General features: G+C 46.1%; 1 protein-coding gene across 4 annotated transcripts in view; it reads right to left on the bottom strand.

The window, feature by feature from the left end:
• LOC149337039 (uncharacterized) overlaps nt 1–25,607 on the bottom strand; it is a 113,847-nt gene that overhangs the window by 69,550 nt on the left and 18,690 nt on the right. For 3 of the 4 annotated variants that reach the window (XM_089553273.1, XM_089553275.1, XM_089553274.1), the window contains 2 exons: nt 4,034–4,138; nt 3,119–3,315 (listed from right to left, as the gene is read on the bottom strand). In XM_089553273.1, the coding sequence (XP_089409399.1) occupies nt 3,119–3,315; nt 4,034–4,138 (302 nt within the window). Of the gene's footprint in view, nt 1–586; nt 868–3,118; nt 3,316–4,033; nt 4,139–25,607 lie in introns of those variants that run through there. The other variant, XM_089553276.1, reaches the window with a different exon arrangement.

Raw genomic sequence — 25,607 nt, 5'->3', positions numbered from 1 at the left:
GGACATTGTAAACATGACGAAGAAACTTTTTCTGAAAAATGTAGATACGCTGAAGACAGCTAACCGTAGCTGTGCCCCACACTAGATGGCAGTAGTTTAAATAGGAGTAGAAAAGTGAATTGTAGAGGAGTAACTTTACTTTTCTTGGAATGACGTATCTGAGCCGACTTATGACTCCGGTTATTTGAGCCAGTTTCGTGACAATATGGTCCGTGTGGTGTTCCCAAGACATGCTGGAAGAAAAAACTACTCCAAGGCATTTAAATTGTTTAACTATGTCTATACGTCGCGAGTTTAGTTTAATCTCGATGGGGGAAGGAAGTACTAAGGAAGTGACCTGCGTATTTGGCATCACTTAAGACGTGCATTGTTCCTCTTTACCAAGATATGCATGCCTTAAGCACTGAAGCAGCTCCTCAATAAAACTATTTGAAAGAAAACGCAGCTTCATCACAAAGCTAGGGCTCCGAGCGAGTTCTATGAAAAGACTCGCGGCCTCAGAAAAATAATTGCACTCGTGGGTCGGAATTTCATGACACTAAGTATACATGGTCTGTTCTGAAAGTAGTAGGACTCATTTTTTTAAACAAAATTTATTCAAGAGAATAGTACAAACGATTACAATTTTTCAAGGTAGCACTCTTCCGAACCTACACGCTGCTGCCAATGAGTTTTACAGTTTTCGTACACCTCCAGGAACGCCTGGACCGGAATGTTGTTTAGCTCCCTTGTCACGGCCTGTTGAACCACCTCTACCGATCCGTGATGTTTCCCCTCAAGCGTCGATTTTATTCTCGGGAACAGAAAAAAGTCTGGCGGGGCCAAGTCAAGGCTGTAGGGGGGCTGAGGCAGCGTTGCCGCCTTGTGCTGGGCAAAAAATCGGGGTCCTCATTCAGATGATGAAGAAGATCCTACCGGTTGGCCTTTTCTCCTCTGACAACACTCCCGACACCAACTTCGCGCACGCTTTCCTCACGGATAAGTTTTCTGTGACGATCTCCAAAACTTGGGTTTGAGGAATGCTCAAGTCATCAGCAATCATTCTGATACTCATTCTACGATCACTGTTAAGTAAATGTTTCCCTCGCTACACATTTTCGTTGGTCTTGCTGGTCGAAGGGCGTCTGAAGCGGTCGTCTTCCTCCACTCTTTCCTTACCTTCTCGGAAAAGCTTGTGCCACTCAAAAAACACCTGATCTACCCATGGAAGCGTCACCGTAGGCATCCTTAATCATGAGTTGAGTCTCTTTGCCCGTTTTACCAAGATTTACTCAAAATTTTATCGCGTATCGCTGATCCAGTAAACGCTCGACGATTCTGCGTGACGAGACGTTTCGACAGGGGTTCACAGTACAAGTGACCTCCTCTCTTCAACGGCGGCCGACTGCCGATTTTCCCCAGCATTCCCAATATCCCCCTTCAACGATCCTGTGCGCGCAGACCACCTCTCGTCCTCCCGTTCGCCCGGGAAAAAACAAGTCCTACTACTCTCAGAACAGACCCTGTATATTGTCGATCTACGGCATTCTTTCTGATAGCGAAAGAAGGAACATTCTGTATTAGTGCAAAGAAAAGTTCATGTTAGCTTGTGCCACTTGAGTGGTGTTCTTCTAACCCCATAGATATAGTAGGGTTGGTACAAAAGTTTCGCTCACTAAACATATGCTTACAGCGCTGCCGAAACGAAACTTAGCCTGCTTTACAGCTCAGGATAAATTATTTGCTCAGTTCTTGTTTTGAAAGAAGTTTTCTTAACGGCCAATTTGTCAAACTTTCTATCCTCTTAATGATGTGTACTCAAAACTCAGCATTTGACACGTTAACTGCTGCACTGGCGAGTACTGGATGCCTCTCGAAGCACAGTTCAGAATTATCGAGTCCATCTTGTCCCTGTAAAATTCTTAATCTTATCCGCCAGCCAAACTTTGTTCGGCCTCTTGTAGCGCTTGCCTTCTCTTGGAATCCAGTCCATTATCTTTACACATTACACACCCTGCCCACATCCCTTTCTCCTTGATTTCGACTAAGATGCCATTTACTCTCCTTTGTTCCTGGACCCACTCAGCCTTCTTCTTGTCTTCTAACGTTACACCTTTCATTGTCTTGTCCTTGCCTCGCGGCATTGACCTCAGTTTAAACTTAACCCCATTATAATTAAGTTATGGAGTGGAACCTTATTAACCTTAATTGCGGTAAATTCCGCCTTCTAGTTAACGTTATACAATTCCACTGTGTTACCAGTTATATGTTCGTTGACGGGAAATTTCGCACCTGGTGCCCGCCTATCCGTTTGAACCACGATAGGAAAGTACGTCCTCGCCCTAGCTTTAGCACTCTATGATTCATCTTGCGCCCTAGCCTCATTACGCCCTTTGACGTCTTAGTTGCCTACAAGTTAGTTCTTCGAACGGCACTACTAGACAAGACTCACTTGATTTTGTTGTACACCTAATCGTTGCCAGGTTGTTTTTCCGAAAGCGGCACGTTCCTAGCAACGGATTCTTAGCGCCCTCGGCTACTGCACCGGTCTGATCGCCGCCTTGGCCTGTTCATTCGCCATCGCTGTGGACTGAGGGCCGGGTTTAACAGGTACCGCCTTTGCCAGAAGTAACCGAGCAACGGGTTTTTGCTTCTCAGCCGCATAACAGAGGCTTCAAGGCACCCCTAAAGACCGAAAGATGTCAGAACATGAGGGCAAAGGCTCATCATACTTTACACATAATCAGAGTTTAAGGGCTGCCATGAGTGCTTCACTACGCGGCTAAGAAACGAGCCACCTGTGCCGGGTTACTTTTGGCAAAGACTGTATATTCATATAGAAGGTGGTAGCCAATTACTACACCAGGGTGGCATAATCCTGTTCTGGGAGGGAATGCGTTGTCGGCCGTGGTTACCAAGATTCCTCCACACACCGGGGTTAGTAGTGTTATTCCATTAACGCGTGTACTTTTTCTCTGTCCTGCAGAGAATTTCGAGCAACCGGGAATTGACCCGCGGTTGCCATTCACGCGAGGCGCATACTCTGCTTTTGCGCCTTGGCTAGTTTAGCGCTTCCCAGTTTGTTATGCTTACAAAGTGTTCATTGTTCAAAGAAATGTGCTCGAATTCGCAATCTTACCACTGAATTTTGTCAGTAGAATTGAAGTCATCGCGGGTTTCACTCCCCGAGCGTGCAGGCAGGCGTGATCTAGTCTGCCCAATTCGCTGGCGGACTTGATGCCAGCGTCATCCAGGGAAGCCATCACGGCGTCAATCTCCACCTTCGTGTAGCTGCCATACTCCGCCAGGGCTGTGTTAACCGCTTCCCTCAGCTCTCTGGAAGACATGCACACGAAAGCATAAAGGAATGAAATGAGATCAAATTCCCCGCAAAAACTATTTTCCTTAGAAGGATCGATTTAAGGTGGTGGGGACTAATTAATATAGCACTTCCTGAGCTGTTAAGCCGTTGTGCACCCCCCTGCAATCAGGAGTAGAATATAGTTGAAGTATAAAGCGAACAACGGGGAAAATTCCTAAGCTTGCGTGAAAAAAATGATGTTTGGTTGTTGAGTGAAGGCTAGACCAAAGAGCTTAGAACTGCAGCCCTGTTCTTTGAGGGGGAAACCGTGGCATATTTCAGTTCTCAGCGCGTGTGCCATTTTCACTGTTCCCATGTGAGCCATGTCTTCTAAGCTCTGTTTGCAAGCAACACGCGGGAAACATTTCTAATGGTGGTTCAACAGCACAAACAGACAAGACCAAGAAAGATACAAGACACACAAAACAGCGCTGAAACGGCTCTGTTTGAGCGCTGTTTCGCTCTTTCTCTGTCTGAATACAGCTCTTTCTTGGTCAGTGTGTGTGTGCGCTGCTTAACCACGTTTATGTATCAACACCAACTAGCTCAGTCTGCAGTTCTTCTACGGACACATTTCTTTCTTTCCGTCTAGCCGCGACGAAATGTATTTGGATAAGAAAGCAATAAGTTTCGCAATTTCGCTTATAGACGTTAGGTGCAGATAAAGAAATATCAGAAAAAAGATGACCTTACCTTTGCTGGGCTTCGGAATCCTCCCTGTTCGGCATACTTCTCAGCACCGGTTGTTCTTTCACCATGCACTCTCGTCTCCGCTCTAGAACTGCTGCGTCCTTTGACCTGTTCAGCCAAAAAGAATCAACTTGTAGCGAAAATACATCACAGAACCACCGCATGTTTCTTATAGAATTTGTAACAGCAACATTTATGAAAATGACGCAGAAAAGAAGCCGACTGATTAGCACCCTGTTTCTTCTACGCGTTGCGCTCATAACAAAGAGCGGTGGATTTCTTAACCCCCATTCCCCTTATCTTTCGAGGAATAACGTATACTTCTAGAGTCTTAATGCGAATGGTCTTTTGTTTGCACCCAGCATTGTATCAGCTTTGGGCCTTCAATACAGAGACGCCACCGTGCATTCGCGTCTGACGTCGCCTTCAGGCCCGGTTACAACAGCCCGTCTGCCGCTCGAAGAGGTTGCGAAGGTGCTGCAGTGATGCTAATCATCGAAGTGGCCGTTCTATTCAAAGTAAAAGGAAATGCACCCAGATAGGAGTAAATGGCTTGTTGCTTTGTGCACTTCTGAAAGTGTGGTTCGCATACTCCCCAGAAAAAAGGTTCGTGTTCTATTACGTAAGAAGAAGTCTTCAAGGAGTTTCAGAAGGAGTAACGCGTTAAAAGCCTCAAAACAGGAGTTTACGTTTGAGTAAATGTTCAAAGAGTTAGCATGAAAGCTAATACAAGTATTGCATGCTCATTTGCAGTAGACTTTAGAGTGCGTTTCGGTATGTGTAGGTTATTTTTAAGTACTTTCTTCAGGGAAATTCTGGATTCATTTTTCGTTATGAAGGCTGGTATTTGTTATGCTTCGAGGAGTATATCAGACTTCGTGAGCAAACATTATTATAAATAATGTAGTACTATCATTGAACCCTGATATCAGAGCTGTGTGTTCCAGAGTGAACGGGTCAATCAAATTTCAGGCACTGATTTGAGGAAAAATATTTTTCCTTGGGTACGAAAGGCTCGCGCAAAGTGTCCGGCAGGTTACCTTAGATGTTTACAAGAGCCCAACTCTTTGGACCCTGTTTAAATGAGAGAAGCGCCTTCATCCGCGCTCTCTTTCAGTAATCAAAATGAAATCAAATAAAGAACTAAAATAGATATTCCATGCTACAAGTACGAAAGACACATTAAACACATTGCCTGTCGTCATATAGGCATTTATTGCAATCAATGGCTACAAGGCATGATGTCAAACCAGGCTCCTTCCCCCCTAAAAACTAGAAAAAGTCAGATGAAAACGATTACACTTTTATGCTTGAAGTATTCGGGTCTTCAACTGTAGTGATTCAAGTTCACGACATAATTGAAAACTCCTTTTAAACGAAATAGGCATTAAGTCAAAACTTTGTCCATGGTAAAACAATATTTAGTAGCACGTAGTAGTACATATCTCTGCTGCTAGATAATCTACTGCCTCATACATATCCCTACCCATTTGGCTTACAGCAGCTCAACGTGGTTACCAGGGTAGTAGAAGCTGAAGGGCCATTGCCGCGTAGCCATTAATGCGATACGGCAAATGGGAAGCAGCATCGATCTGGAGCCTTTCTCCTATACAGCATAAAATTCCAAAACGAAAGGGTCGTTACCAAGTAACTTGTGCGATCGCACTGAATTTGGCTGCTTTGATCCATTAAAAGCAGCAATGCGACTTTATTTTTTGCACTGTTTAAAAGGTTACTCACGCTTTCCAGTCATCAGTTCAGAAAAAAAAAAAACTCATTGAAATTGGACACTGGAACGGACAATGAAAACTGCATACTTCTTAAGATTTTGCATTTTGTAAAGTGTGCAAGCTCTTTCTTGTCCTTTCTCGGAATCTGTCCCGTCTGTGCTTGCTATTCTTTCCCCGTCCCTGTTACTTCCGCCTGTCGCAGCTCCGACATTTAAGACACCGGAGAGGAATGGCCGCGACCGGCAACGTTTCCTTCTTCTTGCATTTTTCTTTCAATAAACGACTACGGCTAAACGATAGATCGGGACTTGCACAGCCGGACTGGAAGCTTGCATTCATTTTCCTAGTAGAGGTGACTAGCCGCCGTGCATTTGGACAACGTCGTAATTATGCGTACACGTCATAGGCAAGGCATTGGCCGCTCAACACAGTAGGGTGAGATCGAGCCTTTATTGCAATCTCTTTGGCATTGTCATGATTACAAAGCATCACCGGTCCCCACCACCCACCTCCGTAACCCTGCTCCTTTCCCATACCAAATAGGAAATACAAAAATAAGGCTGGGTGTTAAACAAATGAAAAGGCTTGACCGATCTAATGAATGCGAGGAAGAAGCGCTTCATGCATTATGACCGTTGTTCCGACAGTCGTCTGCTCTGCTTTTGCATTTACACTCTTTGCCAAGGTTCGTCAAGCGACTTTTAACGACATAGCTTCAAAGGCCTTGCTAAGCAGAAAATCCGGTGTCAGCTTTGTCGGTGCGGGCGTTGTGAGCGAGCAAATCACGAACATCGTACGGGCACGTTATTCCCAGAGAGCAACCTAGAAGGCATGGGGGGGGGGGGGGGACCTAGTTCATGTGACCTTGCAGCGAGATCCCAACCTGCCCACAGTATAGCGATCAAACTGCCCACCGTCACTGGTGGCAGTTCAATAAATTATTGATGGCTCTGGAAGAGCAACAGGCCGCTAGAGGTCTACCGCTGAAGCACATGTCATCGCAGGTCAGTGGCGCATCGTTAACCGCTGCGGCAGTGCGCCAGGAAGGGTAATAAGACTGCCATCCATCCATCCATCCATCCATCCACCCATCCACCCACCCACCCACCCACCCACCCACCCACCCACCCACCCACCCACCCATCCATCCATCCATCCATCCATCCATCCACCCACCCACCCACCCACCCACCCACCCATCCATCCATCCATCCATCCATCCATCCATCCATCCATCCATCCATCCATCCATCCATCCATCCATCCATCCGTCCATCCGTCCGTCCGTCCGTCCGTCCGTCCGTCCGTCCGTCCGTCCGTCCGTCCGTCCGTCCGTCCGTCCGTCCATCCATCCATCCATCCATCCACCCATCCATCCATCCATGCATCCATCCATGCATCCATCCATCCATCCATCCACCCATCCACCCACCCATCCATCCACCCACCCACCCATCCACCCACCCACCCACCCATCCATCCATCCATCCATCCATCCATCCATCCATCCATCCATCCATCCATCCATCCATCCATCCATCCATCCATCCATCCATCCATCCATCCATGCATCCATCCATGCATCCATCCATCCATCCATCCATCCATCCATCCATCCATCCATCCATCCATCCATCCATCCATCCATCCATCCATCCATCCATCCATCCATCCATCCATCCATCCAATCATCCATCCGTCCATCCGTCCGTCCATCCGTCCGTCCATCCGTCCGTCCATCCGTCCGTCCCGTCCCGTCCCGTCCCGTCCCATCCCATGCCATCCCATCCCATGACATCCATGAGATTTCAAAATCTTTTAGGGTCTAGAGAAGTAATCACGCGACGTACCTCTCTTTGAAGAAATACTAAAATACTACTACAGAAAGGGATGGGAGTAAAAAGGTGGATTTCCTCCTTTTCACTCGTTATTTATTGCTAGCTTTAGTAATTTGTGACTAAGAGCCTAAAGGAGGCTTTGGCAATTTGTGCTTCATGCACGCAGTGTACGATCACTGCATGCACATACGTGACCACCGTGCTTTCTCCTGGTCAGGTGCAGACCCGATCTTGAAAGTGGCTATAAACACATTGCTATCTGTTTGCTACCAGCTTAAAGATGAAATATGAACTTTGGCGGTGTTGTGTCAAAGCAAAGACGTTCTTTAAGACAGCAAAGCAAACCGGCCGATTCTACGTTGCCATATGGCATTCGTGAATAACCTCAACTTTCTAAGCTTTTGACAATAGAGACCGAAAAATGAGCGTTTTTGTGCTCATTTTATTACACGTCTTTCTCTGCGTCTCTATGTGCGGCATAGCACTCATTAAATACAATTTATTTGTGTAAATTTTCATACCTTCCAAAATGCTTTTACCGTTTATCACGTCTCAACACAGACAGGAATCAAATGAGGTGCAGAAGCTTAATCAGCACATTGCTTCTAGTGTATACAGCAAAATTTCGCCGAATTCATTCCCTCGATAAGCTTAATAAAAACAGGTGGGTGTTTATAAATATTGTGAACGAAACAGTACCTCGTATCGTGGGCAGAGAAAGTGCTTTGATTTAGATTATGTGGTCATTTGCAAAGGGTATTTCAGATCGTGCTCAATAAAATAAATTTGCCGATTACTCGCAGACTCATGGCTTTATCTTCTTGGCGACTGGTTTATAAATTGGGTTGCCTTTCCGTAGCTTTTACTGTTTTCATTTTTATTGCTTTATCTTTTAAGTTTTATGCAGCTCCCAGTTCAGAGGCAATTTCAACATAAAGTCTCTATGCTTTCGTAGTACTTTTACACACAAAATAACAAAGGCGTCCAGTAAAACAATCAGGATACATGCGCTTAGTTTTTACGGATTTTATATGTCTTTAGTGAATAACGGAGACACCTAATTTATTCATTAATGCCTCTTTCTCTCTCACTCTTTCCAGGAAGCATTAATGTTACTGCCGAAGTGTGTTTCCAGCTCCGAGCCATATTGATTTCGACCTACGCTACCCGATTATTGCAGTGATAGTCACAAGGACACAGAAAAAAATCTCTTTCTCTGCGACACTAAAACAGCTTTCTTCTCTTTTTGCCATCGCTTGTAAGACAAGAAACTTCGAAATTTTTTAATACCAAAAAGCCAGACGTTTGCTGACAATTCTTGTTATTCAAAACACACACTGAAGGAGGACAGCTGAACAACTGTCGCCTTTTTAAGACAAGGGTGAGGTACTCGAGATAACATGACAGCTTGACATTGTACAGAAACAAACATCTCGTTTCAGTTACTTCAGAAGAGAAAAAAAAAGAAGCTGAGTAGTGCATCCAGATACGTAGCAATGGCTTGTGAGCTTGAACTTGATATTAAGAGGAACAAAGAGAAGCTCTTGAGGAGAGATTGCGCATCGTTCAGTTCCAAATAAAGGTAATGTTTTCTTACTACGTGTTTATGATTCTGATACAATAAAGTTGTCATGGTTAGAAACCTATGTTTTCCTTATTATTGACTGCAACTACTAGCGGTATATACTATTTTTTTTACTGACACGATTCAAGAGTCTCATGTGCACTAATAGCTTCGAGCAGGATCACCGGAGTCTATACTTGCGAAACATCTTTTCGAGTTCAACGATGTGGCGGCGTACGCTGAGAAGCCAACTTTATATTTTACAGGGTTTGTTTTCATTGCAAGAGTACTAATCTGCAGGTTCAGCGTCTAACAAAGTCGGCTCTTGCCTATTGCATGTCCGAGAAGCCCGAGTGCTCCTTACCGCAACACTTCCCACTCATCGTCGTCGTCTGCGTAGCACGCAACCGTGCTTTGGTCCTGTTCCGAATGTAGTAAACATTCTTTGTCATTTTTTGTACCTCTATAGGATGTTCCTGGCAGCATTCTATGCAGAGAACAAATAAAAGGTGGTGCTTGTGACACTTGCGCCCATCTCGCATCAGTAAAAAGAAGCAGGTGAAGAAATATGAGTGGGAAATTTTTCTGCTAGGAAAATAATCAGCATTTGCAAATAAAAACGGTCTTTGATCAGTGAATACAGTTCGCGCTGTTATGGCTGTGCGCAAGGGTTTTTATATCAGATGGTGCAAAGCGTCACCTCAAACACTCCGTTGTAGAGGAATGCAGCTGTGGAAGGAATTGCAGTGTGTTTGCTTTTGCGAGCACCCTTATCTTATCAGCATTAAAAGATATCAGTAGTACGCGTTCTGCTGCTGCGCTCTGTAACCTAAACTAAAGGACGAAGAATAGAAAGGCATCCAATAAAAAGAGAGCTAGTGCCCTATGCAATTTGAAAACAAGAACACTTACCTGTAAAGGATAGGCGAAACAACGCTTACAGAGCTCCTTTGTGCCGTTTCGGAACGGAGCGGCGCACGGAATGACGCCCGGCGCTTATTTCTCGCTGCGCTATCAGGGGCTGATAAGACCTTGCTGTTGAAGCAGCCAATGGTGAGCGGGCGTCGAACAGATACGGGGAGACTAGATAAGCGGTACTTGAAAAGGAGCAGAGGTAGGTGTTCCTGAAGCCCAATGCAAAACTAACATTTTCTGCATGATAGATTCTTTATTCAGGTTTTTTTTTGCTTGACGCAGGTGTGGCGCATTAGGCGCACAAGAAAACTAAATAAACCATTGGAGGAAGCGGTCCTCTGTGTGTCCACGGATCCAACAATGCCAATTACAACCATGGCGTTCGTAGTAGCAGCGTAGTCAACAAGAATGACAGTGTTCCGCCTTGTGGCAGCTTCTACGTGAGAGCCGGTGTGGTGCTGTTGAGGTTATCGCGGGAGGGTATTTTTCACCGTCACTTTTTCGCCCAGAGGCGTGGCTGGCGGTGGGTTACATGGTGGGGTGGTCCAGCACATTCGGGTCCGGTATGATATGCGAAGCGTTCGCAATTAAGTATGGTAAAGCAGAACTTAAACGACCAGCTTTATTCCAGAACGTAGTCAGAGACCCGCCCTGAGCGAACAGTCCAAGCGATGAAGAAGGATATACACAGGTGAGAAGGACGATGTCGCGTGCAGATGAGCGAAAACAATGAAGCCGCATACAGAGCTGACAGCAACCTGAGGACATCATAATCATCAACTACCCGCGTAGTCAGAAGCAGCCAGCCTGGCATAGATTTTTCCGGCGCAGTGCGCCAACGAATGCTTAAGGCTAGAAACGTGGGCAATTTTAGTGCCGCGGTAACGGTGATCCGTACACCAACTATAGTGAAGTGGTAGTTAACTGAAACTTTTATTGAGCCCCAAGTAGAGACCAAAGAAACCACGCTGAAACTTGACGCAAATACCAGGCGTGCGCGAAGGGGTCCAAAGTGAGACCTCGTCTCCAGGGCGGAACGAGGCTACACGTCGCGTCGCAACGACTCTTGCGATCTTCCTGGCAGGCTAGAGAGTTCTACAATAAAAGGCTTCAGTGTTCAGGCGAACAAAATGGTGGCATCGGTTCATTCGAACGAAGAGCTGGTCGGGAACAGAGGGGAAGGAGCTTGCAGTCATCGAGAAGAAAGAAGCGTCGAGAAGGGTAGTGTTAGAACAACCATAAAAAAGGAAAAACGGGAAGTAACCAGTTGTTCGTTGCAGCTCTGAGTTGCAGGGAAAAGTGACGGAGGGAACGACGGTGACCAAATTTCAGTGGTCCGGTTCGACGTACATGGAAAACATATCTGAGAGGGTGTGTTGAAAGTGCTAAATGAGGCCGTTTTTCCGATCTGAAGGGGGGGGGGGGGGGGGGTGGATAGCAGCTGGAGGTAATCTTGTGAATTGCAGAGCATGCTTGCAAAAACTGGGCAATAGCTTTCGACAGGAACGTCCACTGCAGTCACTGAGAAGCACCTGAAAGGTGCCCTGGTGCAGTAAGATTGACTCCAATAGGAAGGTGGCAACTTCGGGCGCCGAGCAAACAAGCAAGGTTTCTATCTCTGCGTAGCGTGCCAGATGGTTGATGCCAGTGACTGTCCAACGATAATATAGCGAGGAGAGAGGAAGCAGGCGATACAAGTCGGTGCCGATGGCGGCAAACGGCATGGCAGGACCTGTTAGAACCTGCAGATGTCCGGCGGGAGGTGAAGTCGGCGTTTACCGACGTGGTTAAAGCGTACAAGATGCGACGTATGTAACCATGCTTTAGAAAAGGCTATGCCAGAAGTAACGGCTTTTCACGCGGTCATGGGTTTTGTGAAAATTAAGTGACCGGCCTCAACGGGCCTCCAAAATATGGGAGCGTAGCGTACGTGGCACTAATGGAAACCAGCGGGTACTGTCAGGGCACCTAACATGAAACCAGCGGGTGTTCTCAGGGCGGTGAACTCTGCGAAGGGTGTACCTGATTCCGACTTTGAACCGGTGATGCTGCCTACGCAGGTTAGCGTTAGGAGGGTCAGCAGCCCCTCTGAAGCGGTTGATCAGGGAGCCACAATACGTAACGGCGTGTTGATGTGATAGAACGTCGTTGAAATCATCAGAAGGGACATAGAAGAACGCAGCGAGCTGCAGATCAGCTGACGACGATGCGGCGTCATGTTCGCACGAAGTAATTGGCTATGAAGAATGTCACGAAGACAGCGGCACCGTGCAACGCGAAAGGCCATCGGCGTCTTTTTGCTTGCAATGTGACTTGTAAACGACGTCGAAATTGTATTCTTGCAGACGAAGGACCCAGCATCCAAGGCGTCCAAGATTTTAAAGCTGGACGACCAGCATGAAGCGTGGTGGTCTGTGACGAACATGAGGTATTGGCCGTAAAGGTAGGGACGGGATTTATGAGCTGCCCAAACGACGGCAAGACATTCTTGATCAGTGATGGTGTAGTTATGTTCGGCAGGTGTAAAAAGTGCGGCATGCGAACGCAATTACTTTCTCGCGAAAACTGCGGTCACGCTGCAAGATGGACAGTGCCAAGGCTGTTGCGCTAGCGTCAGTGTGTAGAATGGTGGAAGCGGCACCATCGAAGTAGTCAAGGACAGGGTATGAGTTGCGAGCTCGCTTGAAGGTTTGAAAAGCACTATCCCATTGCACAGACCAAAGGAGAGCACTGCAAGCGGCGAGAAGCTGCCGCAGTGTCCTGGCCATCTCTGGTAAACCGATGAAAATGCAGAACAGGCAAAAGCAACTGCGAAATTTGCTAGTCCATTGAGGCAGTGTTCAGGACCACGGAAAGCTTGTCACGATCGGGTCGAAGGCCGTGTTGGCTGAGCAGCTGGCCCAGGATCATTATTTCTTTCCCAACGAAATGGCAATTTTATGTATTGTGCTGAAGGCCAGCAGAAGCAAGGCACATGAGCTATTCATCGAGGCAGCTTAAGTAATGACGAAAAGTGGAAATGCAAATAACAATGTCTTCAACGTAGTATAAGCAGATTTTTCATTTCACGGTGACGAGGACTGTTTTAACCGGGCGTAGCCGGAGCATTATTAAAGGCCAAACGTGACATAAAGCCAGCCTATAGAAGCAAACATGGTATTTTTTCTTCTTCTGCTTCATGGATGAGAATGTGCCAGTAACCGGGACGAAGATCTAGGTTAAGGAGGGTTGTTGTTGCAAGATACTGATGGATTTAGCCTTGCATATTCCGCCGGCAATTACTCTACAGTAGCGATGCTTAAATGCTAAATAAGGCTCACAGATCAGGACCAATCTGAGGCTTGACTGATCTATATAGCTCAAACCTCAATCGCCTATAATAGTCAACAGTCAACTCCTGATGTCACCATTTGGTCTCCAAAATCGTATCCTGGAGGAACTTTAAAGTAAGCCGGAATTAGACTCAAGATAGTGAGAGTGAGAGTTTATTATTGACTACTATAGGTTATTGTGTTTAGAGCTGTATTGATCAGTCAGGTCTCGGGTATGTCCTGAGTATTCAGCTCCCTGGAGGGAGTCGAGCGTGTCATCTGTCGTGGTCATAGGGAAAAGTCTTTGCGAGTGATTTTGGTGAGGGCGCGGTAATCAACACAAAATCGCACTGACTATCTTTCTTTACCATGACCACCAGGAAATACCGACTAGCTGAGGGCGAATAATGTCTCGGCGGAGCATACGACTCACAATGTCCTCTATGACTTTCTGTTCGGATAAAGAAACACGGGGACGGGGGGGGGGGGAGGGGGGGGGGCTAACAACAGGAGTACCATCAGTGACGATGCGGTTCTCGGCAAAATAAGTCCTTCGAAAGGTGGCAGACGTCGCATCAAAAAAGCCTTGGTGCTTCCGAAGAAATTCCAGCAGCTCACGGAAGGGAATACCGGATTAATAGTGGTGGACAGTACAGAGAGAAACGTCCGCTGAAGATGGCGGCTGGGGCGTCTGCGGCTTTATATAGCACACAGGCAGCGATCGGAACGCAACTCCAGGGATAAGCAGGGAAATAGGCAAAGGAGGAATCAAGGCACCCATCCATGACGTGTATGGCGCAACTTCATTGACCAGGTATTTTCCCAACCCGCAGCCAGGGACCTGCCCCGAGCGAACAGCTCAAGCGATGACGGTGAGTATAAACTGGTGAGAAGGATGAAGTACAATATAAATAGGTGAAAAGGACAAATTCGCGCACTGTGCTCGCACTATTTTTAGCGGCAACGTATGTACAGCACCCGTCAAAAGTATACAGCTGAAGGACACTAAGATGAAAGCGGAGGTATTGCGCAAAACGCAGGCATAAACCTATACAAGTTTTGAAGACTTCAAGCTATATACCTATCTTCTTCGTCTCTCAAAAGGACTAAGCGTGTGTCTTGCTTTTATGCTTGTGAAATACTGGTTTTTCATGTTGTCATTTCCGCCCTCAAAACAGTTTTACAGTACCCTTTCTTCCGCGCATGGTGGCGTATTAGAAAGAAGTTGATTCGAATGTTGTACAAGAGAGGAACGGTTATGAAAGATAAACAGGTGAGCTATTTTATATCCTTTGCAGCATAATCTCGGGCGTTATTGTTCGCATTGATTTTTCACTCTAAGTTGTTATTATATACAACCGTTTTTTGTATTTCTTTATTAGTAGCTCTAGCGCGTTTTATTTTCGCGATGTAGGCTGTGGCAGTGGTGGGAGTTTCATCTGTTGTCTTGACTTAATAAAAGAACTTCATTAGCTGGCTCCGCTCGTGCTCTTTCCTAAGGGGTGCTTCGTGTGTGGTCTAATGCCCGCTATTTCATTCACAGCACATCTGTCGACCGAAGAAAAAGGCGATGGAGGCAGTGTGGGCGGGACAGTGAAAAAAGAACTCGATAAGTTGCTCATAGTGTGATTATTTATTCGCTTAGAGACAACTGATCAGAAAAAAACGACTAGTAGGTTTCAGTTATACATGGCTTAGGTTGCAAACTCTGCAGTTGATGGTGACGGCTACTTTTTGTTCCTTTCGATATGCCCGTCAAAGGTTGCAGTAAAAGATTCCCAGGGTAGAAGGAAGTCCCTGGAAGAGAAATGTTTCAAAACTCAATTCATTACTAACGTATATCAACATCCTTGCCTGATTCATTTCATGCTTTAAACAGGTCTCTGCATACAGGAGTGAACACCAGGAAAGCTATGTTCTCTGAGGCGGCCAACACACAGCAACAGTTCGCCATCTCAATAGCTTTCTTGCTTCTCTACTTCAAGCTTACCTCTTGTCTACTTCTTGGCTTTAGCACCACTGTCTCTGGTACGAGATCGACGGGATTCTGCCATTTTCCCTATTTCTATTCCCATCATCACTGTTGAGGTGACAGCGTGCAGCCCTTTGAACGCCGTCTCAGCCCATCTGAAATACCCGATAAAAATACTTAATCATTCTGCGATAACAGACGCAGTAGTGACGGCTTTTTGGCTATTTTAAGCATTTCCTCATAAAGATTGAGGTATATAAAAGCCCAACAGAGTTCGTCAGAAAAGTTGTGGTGTAACTTGTTCTGCACCCGGAATACCCCAGAGGAAAAATTGAAGATCGCTGCGCCGTGTTCTGTTGACATGCATAACGACAAAGCTTTGTCAGAGAGCACATGTTGATATCGTGGTTTCGTGTTGTCGTAAGTACTGCCAAACAAAACGGCAAGTAAAGGCTTGAATAGTTTAAGTATGACACGAGTCCATGGTAATCAGATGGCTCTTGATAATCGCAAAGTGAACGAGGGAAGCAAAACACCAGGGTGTTTGCCAACGTTTCGGCGTGATGACTTGTCTTCATCTGAGCAAACCATTCATCATTGGCGGGTTTTAAATATTGTTATCCTTCTAAGGAAGGGGCCTGATGAAGGGGAGGAGGTTGTGCAGTTGGAATGGCGCTAGGTTGGGGAGGGTGAATCTTGTCCAGAGAGGTGATTAACCGGCATAGCTGCAAAATTATGAAAAGAAAAAGTGCACCTCAGCCCAGAGGAACCCGAGGGTGTAGATTCCGTTCTGCGGAGCCAGCCTATTTTTTTCACAGATTCGTGTGGAGCGAAATCTTATTGCCGCTTTTGGAAAAAGGAGCCCGATAACATCGTCAGATTTCGTCACCTCTCTGCTTCACCGCACAGCTTTCATTTGCCTCGCCGCACAGCCCCAAGTGGGGGAAAGGTTCTTTCATCGCGAGCAACGGCGGTATAGTGCAGAACTGGTGCCTTAGAAGTCTCCCAGTATCGTGAGCAGCAGCAGAATAGTTATGTCAAATGCAGGACGAATTCCGGCCCAAAACCCTAACGCACTCCACCCGCGCCAGCAACGACCGCTCAACAACGTGAACAACCTAACGGCATCTGCTCAAAATGACTGTGTTGGTGGCGGATCTAAGCTCTTTATTCAATAAAGAGGGCTTCCGCGCACTTAGCAGTTTTCTGTGTCAGCTGCGCCAGCTGAACAAGCAGTCTTTAGTCCTCTAACTGTTTGGTCCCCCCACTGTTGAGGTAGCGGGTTTAAGATTTTCTTGGAGGCCTGCATCTTTGGCAAGCCAATGTGTAGTGATACAATGCGAACACTGCTATGGCGGTATTGTTATCGAGTCCGCTCGTTATGCTAAGTGACCATTGTTTAATTCGTCGTCTCATTACTTTCCTTGTCCCTACCTTTTACTTCTTCCAGGATAATTGGTAGATAACATATTGCGATACATTTGCATCGCACTTAGAACAAGATTTTTTAGCTAGCACAAGGGTAGTTTGGAATGTTTACCGTCTATAAGAAAGTGCTTAAACGCGTAATAAGTCTGATAGCCATAGCACCTGTTCAGTGTTTGGTGTGAGGTACAACGTCCGCTACAAATTTTTCTATTCCGCCTAGAGCCGAGGATAAAGCATCTCTATCCGAATTCTCAACGCCGGTTCGATGGCCACAGATGTCTCTCGCTTCATAGATATCATGTCTGCTTATTACACTTGAAGATAGCTGTGAGTGGACGGCCTTAACGTTATGAGCAGGAGTTTTTGAAGGACGTAGAGGCCAAGAAAACAACACGCCGAGGAAAGGAACCCAGCCGTAAGTCGCAACTGATACCAATGACTGACACGCTCATCGGGAATAAACATCTCCACCGTATACCTCTTTGTCTAGCGCTGATGTAAGCAAGAGCCGCGCAGCATGATAGTGTAGCGATTATGTAAGAACTCATAGAATGTGGCAACCATACTTGAGACACCGTCCGAGTTCCCTGGCGGCTGGACGTCGTTTCCGAAGAATGCAGGACAGATTTTCAAGTACGCAGCAGTACTAGAGTTGGTTCGATGCTCGTTAAGAAAGTATATTGCTAGCTTGGATGGAATTCTCGTCAAACAAGCGCCGGTGTCGGACCGACAAATAGAGTTGAGAGTGGCGGTGCCGTGGAAGTCTATCCTCTTTCTTGCGGAAAGAAAAGGAGTACGTCTCCACCACGCTGGCAAGGAATTTTGATGGGTCGCTCAAGAAAGCGTCCCGGCTGCGCCGATCGCACGACAGCATTGTGAAAAAATGGTTCCTACATCTGTTTACTGGGATCGGCGGCGGCGGGCAATCAATCGGACGAAGCCGCTCTGTCTGAGCCGTGTTTTCGACAGAAGACAAGGACTTCTGGAGCAGGAGCGCTTCTTGCTGACTCCGGTCAACGACTAATGCAATGAGCGCTTGTTTTTTGGGGTACTTTCTCTCTTTGCCGCCATCAGACGTGAGAGACCGTACAGTATCGACGATGCCATTGGAGGTGCAGGCAGTCGCCACCAAAACACCTTCAAGGGGGCACCGAGATCACCTCCGAAGCTGTGCAGCTCCGTAAGGCAACTTGTGTTACTCTTTGGTTGCACATTGATCAAGTCAAGTCCATAGATTTCCCGGCTCTGAATTTGGGGACTTCGGACTCCATCCAAGCAGCCTCTTGGAGTGCTTTAGCGGACTATTCATTGACTACTGTTAGTATCTCTCCCGTACTGAAGCAGTAAATGAGCAAAACAAACAATTACTCTGCCCCCCTCGTTACCACACAGAAGGGAGACCATAGGGACTCCCTTCCTTGGGAGACCCTAGGAAGGGAGGCGAAACAGGGGATCACATCTAACAAGCTGAGGGATTTTTGTTTGCATCATGAGCTATCTCATAATCGCAGAAAGGAATGTATGATTAGTGAAAAATAAACAAGCACTTCGAACAGAAAATAATATTAAAGCCTCCGATGCAGTTATTCAGTTATCCGATGCGATTATTTTCTTCTGGCGAACCAATTTTTCTTATATTTTCTCCTGGCACTTTGATGGATATGCTTCCGCCTTCTCCGCATCTGTTTGCCGAGGTGGGCAGTGCGCTTTGTTCCATTGCTCTCTCTTTGTCTGCTTTTACCCGCCGGCTGCTTTTACGGCTTCTGGAACCGCCTCCTGGGCCGCTCTCGCTGCCCGGTGGACAGCACAATCGACTTCTCTCGCCGCTTTTCTAGCGTGAGCTACACTGTCCGAGGTCAAGCAGTTTCGCGTTGCGCATGCGCGAGGAGCAGTGACGTCACACGTCGCACAGCTGGTGTGCCTCGCTGCGCTCGCTCGCCTTCCTTTCCTTAAAATGATCCGAGTGGAATGATCGGCGTTGACAACGCCAACGCCAATGAGCACACTGAACGCCGATGGCCTATGGCTTCAGCGCCGCGTTTCTGGCGCAACCTTGCCAATGCCTACAGCCCACATCTCTCTCTCATCGCCCCACGTACCTATAAGCACGAGTCAGGCGTCCACTAACCCAGTGAGCCATTATGCGCACTTCCTTTCCTTAAAATGATCGGAGTTTAAAACGTCGTCAACTCCAACGCCAATGAACACAACGTATGCCTTCGGCCTATTGCTTAAGAGCCGCGTTTCTGGCACATCGTTATCAATGCTGACGCATGCAGCGCACACCTGTCACTACCGCCACTTAGGTTAAAGCACGGTTGAGGTGTCCACTGTTCCAAGAGGGCAGTTATGAGCCTTCCCTCTGGTTCAGGTGTTCGCCGAGGTCTGGACACCCCGCCATTACCTCACGCTACGTATATGATGACATAGCAGAGCTAAGCCACTGCCAATTTTGGCTGGTGCTTTGTGTTCCTAAGTGCTGAGCCGTTTAAATTTTTTGTGCTAGGTAGTGCGCTGAACTTCTTCTGCTGCAGTCGTTACTTAACGCGTAAAAGTCCTCGCGCGCCCTTCTTTCGCCTTAGCGACGTGTTCGGCGGCCTTCTTACCTTTGTGCGCGGTTACATAAAACTATAATTCGCTACATTGCCAAGCCTCCCTATTGAGTGACTCATTCGCTGTAGTGCACGGCAAGGGCAGCCGCGCTAAACCCTAGAGTATTTGGAAGCGCACATCGAGCTTGTGAAATGAGACCACGATGGTGATACAACCGCTTGCCAGTCCTATATGCCAATTAGTAGAACACGAAGTCCCAAAAGCTGTCGCTATAGCTGGTAGGTGTCTGGCTTCGAGAAACAAAGTTTCTCAAGTTTCTTTACATCCTCCAGCGTTGGCTGGACACCCGCTCGGCGGCTACATTAGGGAAGTTGTTCTCTTTGATGTCGCCCAGACGCAAAATATACTTTTTTCTGCTTCAGCTTTTCCATCATCTTTGCAGTAGTTTGGACGCGATTATAGGTTTGCTTATCAGAAAATCGAAGGTAAGTAATTTAGAGTTCATAATGAACGAGAATTGGGCACTTCACCGTGTCACCAAAGCAGCAGCGCTACTTCGCCCACTGCACGGCAATCCACACCGCTATATCTTTCCGAATAATCCCCTCCTGTGCTAGCCAAGGCCCATCTTATCCCTGTGCACTTCTTAATATCATGCACCCACCCAATTTTCTGCGCCGCCGCTACGATTGCTTTTTCTTGGAATCGAGTAGGTTAGCCTTAACTACCTTCGGTTATTTTTCCTTCACATTAGAATTCCTGCACAAGTGCATCTCTTCTTTATCTTGACTAGGATGTCATTACCCCGCGTTTTTTCCGTGACCCACCTCGCTCCCTTACTGTTATAGCGTTACATTGATCATTTTGCTTTCCATCGCTCGTGGCGTTGTCCTCAGTCTAATTTAAGCCATTTTGTTTATCCTCAAAGTTCCTGCCCTTACGTAAGCACCCGCAAATACAGCTATCATAGATTTCTCACTTAAGGAATATTAGTGAACTGACTTTAATGATCAGGCATTACCCGCAAAGTTCTCCCCACGCGGTTCTTATCTTTATAATTGTTTCATTCTCGTTATCCGGATCTGCGGTTACAACCCGTCCTCAGTAGACGTATTCCCTTACCACTTCCAACGCCATGCAAAGAATCCTAATCTGCTGCTCCTTTCTGAGACTGTTGAACATTACTTTAGTTTTCTGTCTGCATATTACTTTTTGCACCCACCGTTCTGTTCTGCCTTTTTAATTCACTGACCATACTTCGAATTCATCCTCTGATTGCTAAGCAATGCGAGATCATCAGATTAATAAGGACTCCTAATTTAACACTTATCCAAAGATGTTTCAACTCCAGGTCTATAAATGCCTCCTGAGAACAGACGGTGAACAGCATTCCAGAGGTCATGCCTCCCTGCCTGCCACACTTCTTTATTACAATTTTATTGCTTTTCGCAGGATAATCGTGGTTGTTTGGTTTGGTTTGGTTTATTGGGGCTTAACGTCCCAAAGCAACTCTGGCTATGAGGGACGCCGTGGTGAAGGGCTCCGGAAATTTCGACCACCTGGGGTTCTTTCACGTGCACTGACATCGCACAGTACACGGGCCTCTAGAATTTCACCTTCATCGAAATCCAGCCGCCACGGCCGGGATCGAACCCGCGTCTTTCGGGTCAGCAGCCGAGCGCCATAACCACTGAGCCACCGCGGCGGCACAATCGTGGTTATGTGGCCGTTATAGATATCTTCCAGTATATATACGCAAGGCTTTTCTACACCTCGATTTTATAATGCCTGCGTGACCGCCGAGGTTTTGACAGAGGCAAAAGCTTTCTGGAAATCTTTAAAAATTCTATATACTCGTAGGGGTTGGTAGTATTCTGCGCATATCTCTATAACGTGGTTGATAGCCAAATTACCCGGCGTGGTAATTTGGTTGACTGAAGTTTAAAGTTGTTCTGATTCTATGAGCGATTAACCTGGAAAATAGCCTTAAAGTAACTGACAGTGAGCGGATCGGCCTAGATTTCTTTGTCATTTAAGTCGTCGGCGTCGGCGTTGTGAGCAAAAAATCACAAACGTGGTAACTGGAAAGCAATGTACAACGCAGGTGGGTCCCCTAGGTCGCGTGACCTGGCGGCGTCATTCCAATCTGCCCATCGGATAGTAAACAAACTGCACATCACGGCAGGTGGCAGTTAAATTACTGATTGGTCGCTGTGAAGATCAACCTCAGCCGCACAAGGGATACCGGTGGGAGCACCTGCATTGGAAGGGCAGTGGCGCATGATTTAACTGCTGTACTACTGCGCGAGGATTGGTGGGAGGACTTACTGGGATCTATGAATGTAAGGTATAGGGTGACCTCCATTGTGAATAGGAATTAATTCAGTACACTATTGCTTCGAACGCTTAAGGCGGAGGTTAAGTGTCCGCTCCAATTTCTTTTTCAGAAGGACAGCTTGGCAGTGCAGAACAGACAAGCTCCTAGCCTCAAATTTTTAGGCACAAACCTGTCCTTCTTCGTTGTCATAACATTACGAGGAGTGTTGAGGCGCATTAGGCCCACCACTGGGAGCACCTGCATTCAAAGGACAGTGGCACATCAGATGACTCCTGCACCACTGAGCCAGGAGCGGTACGAGGAATCCCGGAAATCTATGAATGCAAAGTACAGAATGACCTCCTTTGTAAATAGGAATTTCTTCAATACACTATCGCGTCATACGCTTAAGGCGTAGGTTGAGGATCCCCTCCCTCCAGGCTCCTAAACTGAAATGTTTAGGCACAAAAGAGTGCTTCTCCGCAATCATAAGACTATGAGTAGTGTCGAGGCGCATTTCACCTTACCGCTGTGGTTTCTCTGCCACAGGTTTGCACTGCATTATTTTTCATTTCTTTAGGTGCCGGTTGTTTCAGGTGCCTTGTGTGGTGAATGAATCGCATATATAGGTAGAAGCTGAAAGAAAGACCACAGACATTTTCCTTTCTTATTTGCTTAATGTCCGCGCCTTAACAGGTTCTGAACAGCATAGGCCAATTTTGCAGCACTAACTGATGAGTGCCATTTGAATATCACTGAGCTTTAGTGGTTAAATTTGTTGCTTCAGAGTAATATGAACAGGTACTCAGTGGCAGCGGGTATAAAGTGGTAACAACGTACATGCCTTGTTTTCTGGCAGCAAGCAGACAGAAAAATCCCCCTGCATTAGCAGGTCTGTGACAACTAAGGGGCCTTCACGCGGAAAGGGAAATTAATTGGTTTCCTTTATGGGATTTAATGCTCCAAAGCCGCTCAGGCTAAGACAGGCGTCGTAGAGCTGCGGACCACTGCAGTCACCTGAGGTCATTTAACGTGCCTTGATATCGCACAAGACACGGGCCTCTATCATTTCGCCTCCATCAATATGGGACCGCCGCTGCCGCCATGGAACCCGCATGTTTCAGGTCAGCCGCCAGTGCTCTAACCACTGAGCCAGCGCGGCGGTATTAAAAGGACATTGAGATTGAACTCAAGCAGATCTGCATCGATATATTCCATCGTTTTGCGCAGAAAAAAAAGCTGCTCTCTTCACAAACAAGACGGAAATAACGTTGAAAACAGAGAGAAAAAATGAAATATGCAGGTTTCGACATCATAAACCGTTTAGTAGGCAAACTCTGCGAACCAGAGCTGCTGAAGCCCCGTTTTCAGGGTTTATCGCAGTTTAAATGGTAGTAGTAGCAGTGGTAGCAGTAGTAGTTGTAGTAGTGACACTAGTAGTAGCAGTCGCAATAGTACTAATAGTTGTAGCAGTAATAGTTGTGTATAGGCGTTGTGTATAGGCGTGCAAGGAACATCCGTGATATCATAACATCATCTACAATCGGGAACCGTAGCTTCAGAGGATCTGCGCCATGCTATAAACCTAGGTGTAAACTCTGTCCGATGATGGAAACAACTACTAGCGCCAAAAGCACAGCGTCATCCTTCTCATTCCAGATAAAAGGCAACTTCTCATGCGACAGCGCTAATGTTGTCTACCTCCTGGAATGTGGCACCTGTAAAGCTCAGTACGTGGGACAAACAGTTGCACCGTTCATAATTCGCATCAACAATCACAGATCACATGTGCGGACGCAGCCAAATCTCCCACTTTCAAAACACATAAACAACCTTGGGCATCCATTCGATAACTTTAAAGCTATTGTACTTCAATCGGGGTTCGAAACGCATTATGAGCGCGAGAGCTGTGAATCAAATCAAATCAAATCAAATCAAAATTTATTTTCAACATTACAATGTTGATGGCTTCCGTGACAAAAAGCTGTGAGGACAGCTTGACTAGGTCAGGGAACCATTTTGGCAGCAGCGACTTCATATACACTTCAATAATTCAAATACAAATGAAATGTGCAACAGAATACATACATTGTCTTACTGAGTACAATAGTTAAAATGCAAGTGAATATTGTAATGGAATACACGGACTTCATTCATCAACTTAACTACGCCACAAAAGAACAATGTGCCCTACAATAAAACTACGCAACAAACGAATAAAAATTAGTACCATAAAGCGTTTTACCCATGAGATCCCGATGAGAAGGCAAACACACACACACTCACTCTGTATGCCCAATTTCACAATTACCACTCAAAATCATATAACAGTCTTAGAAAATTGCCCAGAAACAAACATGCTGCGCAATGCGGTGCGCGTTAGGGCAATGGAACCAGAAAATTGTGTTTTAATCTTGTTTAATAGAAATGGTACGTTGTACGTTAATGTTTGCAGAAGATAATTAGTGCGTGGCCGCGGTACATACCATTCCTCAGACGCTCTGGTTCGATATGTGCGAGTTTGCAAAGTAAGAGTACACAGCTCCTTCAGGAACTGCTGGTAAGATACACTTGAGAAGTACAGCAGGTATAGTAGACGGTAATCGTAAATCTGTTGTATACTGACCAACTTGAACTGAGTAAAGAGGTCATGAGTGTGGTGAAAGTATGAAACATTAGCAATGCAACGAACAGCTTTCTTTTCGAGCCTATGTAGTATAGTTATGTTTTTTTTAGTAGTCGTGGCCCAAATTAACGTGCAGTAGTTAATGTGGGACCGAAAGACGGAGTGAAAAACTTGAAGTTTAATGTTAGTTGGAAAAATATCTCGAGATCGACGTATTAAGCCAACAGCGGAAGAGAGTTTTTTCACCAGTTGCTGTATATGCGCATCCCAAGTCATACGGTGCGATAGTACCACTCCTAAAACCTTGTGCTCTTTGACTATATCGATTGTAGAGCTGCCCAAGCGGAGCCCGCCAATCAAACTTACTGGTTTGTTTTTTGAAGCAAACAGAATGGCTTTTGATTTTTTAGGATTTATTCTTAAACAGTTTTTGCTCGACCAATCAAGCAATTTGCAGAGAGTTTCATTAGCGGTATGCAGTAGGTGAAAACTATTATCTGATGTGAAAAACAAGCTGGTATCATCAGCGTACAAAACAAACTTGACATGCTTATCAATACGAACCACATCGTTCACATAGATATTAAACAAAAACGGTCCCAAAACGCTGCCTTGAGGGACGCCGCATGGTATTTCTTTAAAGGACGACAGACTGCCATCGATAACTACAGACTGCATGCGTGTTGCAAGGTATGACTTTAAGAGTGAATGGGGTATGCCCCGAATGCCATAGTGATACAGTTTATTAAGGAGAACAGTATGGTTGAGGCAGTCGAAAGCTTTGCTATAATCTACAAACACCCCAAGCGTTAGTTTATTTGCATCCATGTTTTTGAGTATCAATTCCTTTTGAATCAAAAGGGCAGACTCGGTAGAGCACCCTTTTCTGAACCCATGCTGACATTCAGAAAGAAGTTTATGCTTGGTAAAAAAGGGGTCGAGACGAGACAGAATAACTTTTTCAAGACCTTTTGAAAACACTGGGAGAACTGACACTGGTCGGTAGTTGGCAGCATCATTTTTGTCGCCACCTTTATATATAACTGAAACTTTTGCGCGTTTCATGTTTAGTGGAAAAAAACCCGTCTCCAAAGCAAGGTTATAAATGTGTACGAGGGCTGGAGAGATGACGTCGAGGACGTATTTGACCGGTCGGACCTGGATATTATCTATGTCAAGGCTTTTACTGTTCTTTAGTGACGTAAATATGTTGTAAACCTCAGCTGTATTAGTTGGCACCATAAAAACAGTGTTCAAGAGGTTGTCGTCAAGGACGCAAGACGTTACAGAAGGAGCAGCATTGTTAGTCATGGCAGTTATGTA

The sequence above is a fragment of the Amblyomma mixtum genome, chromosome 7 (assembly GCF_055824585.1).
Source record: "Amblyomma mixtum isolate Tamu chromosome 7, ASM5582458v1, whole genome shotgun sequence".
Classification (NCBI taxonomy): Eukaryota; Metazoa; Arthropoda; class Arachnida; order Ixodida; family Ixodidae; genus Amblyomma; species Amblyomma mixtum.
The sequence above is the reverse complement of the archived record's forward strand: the minus strand, read 5'-3'. Positions and strand labels throughout refer to the sequence as shown.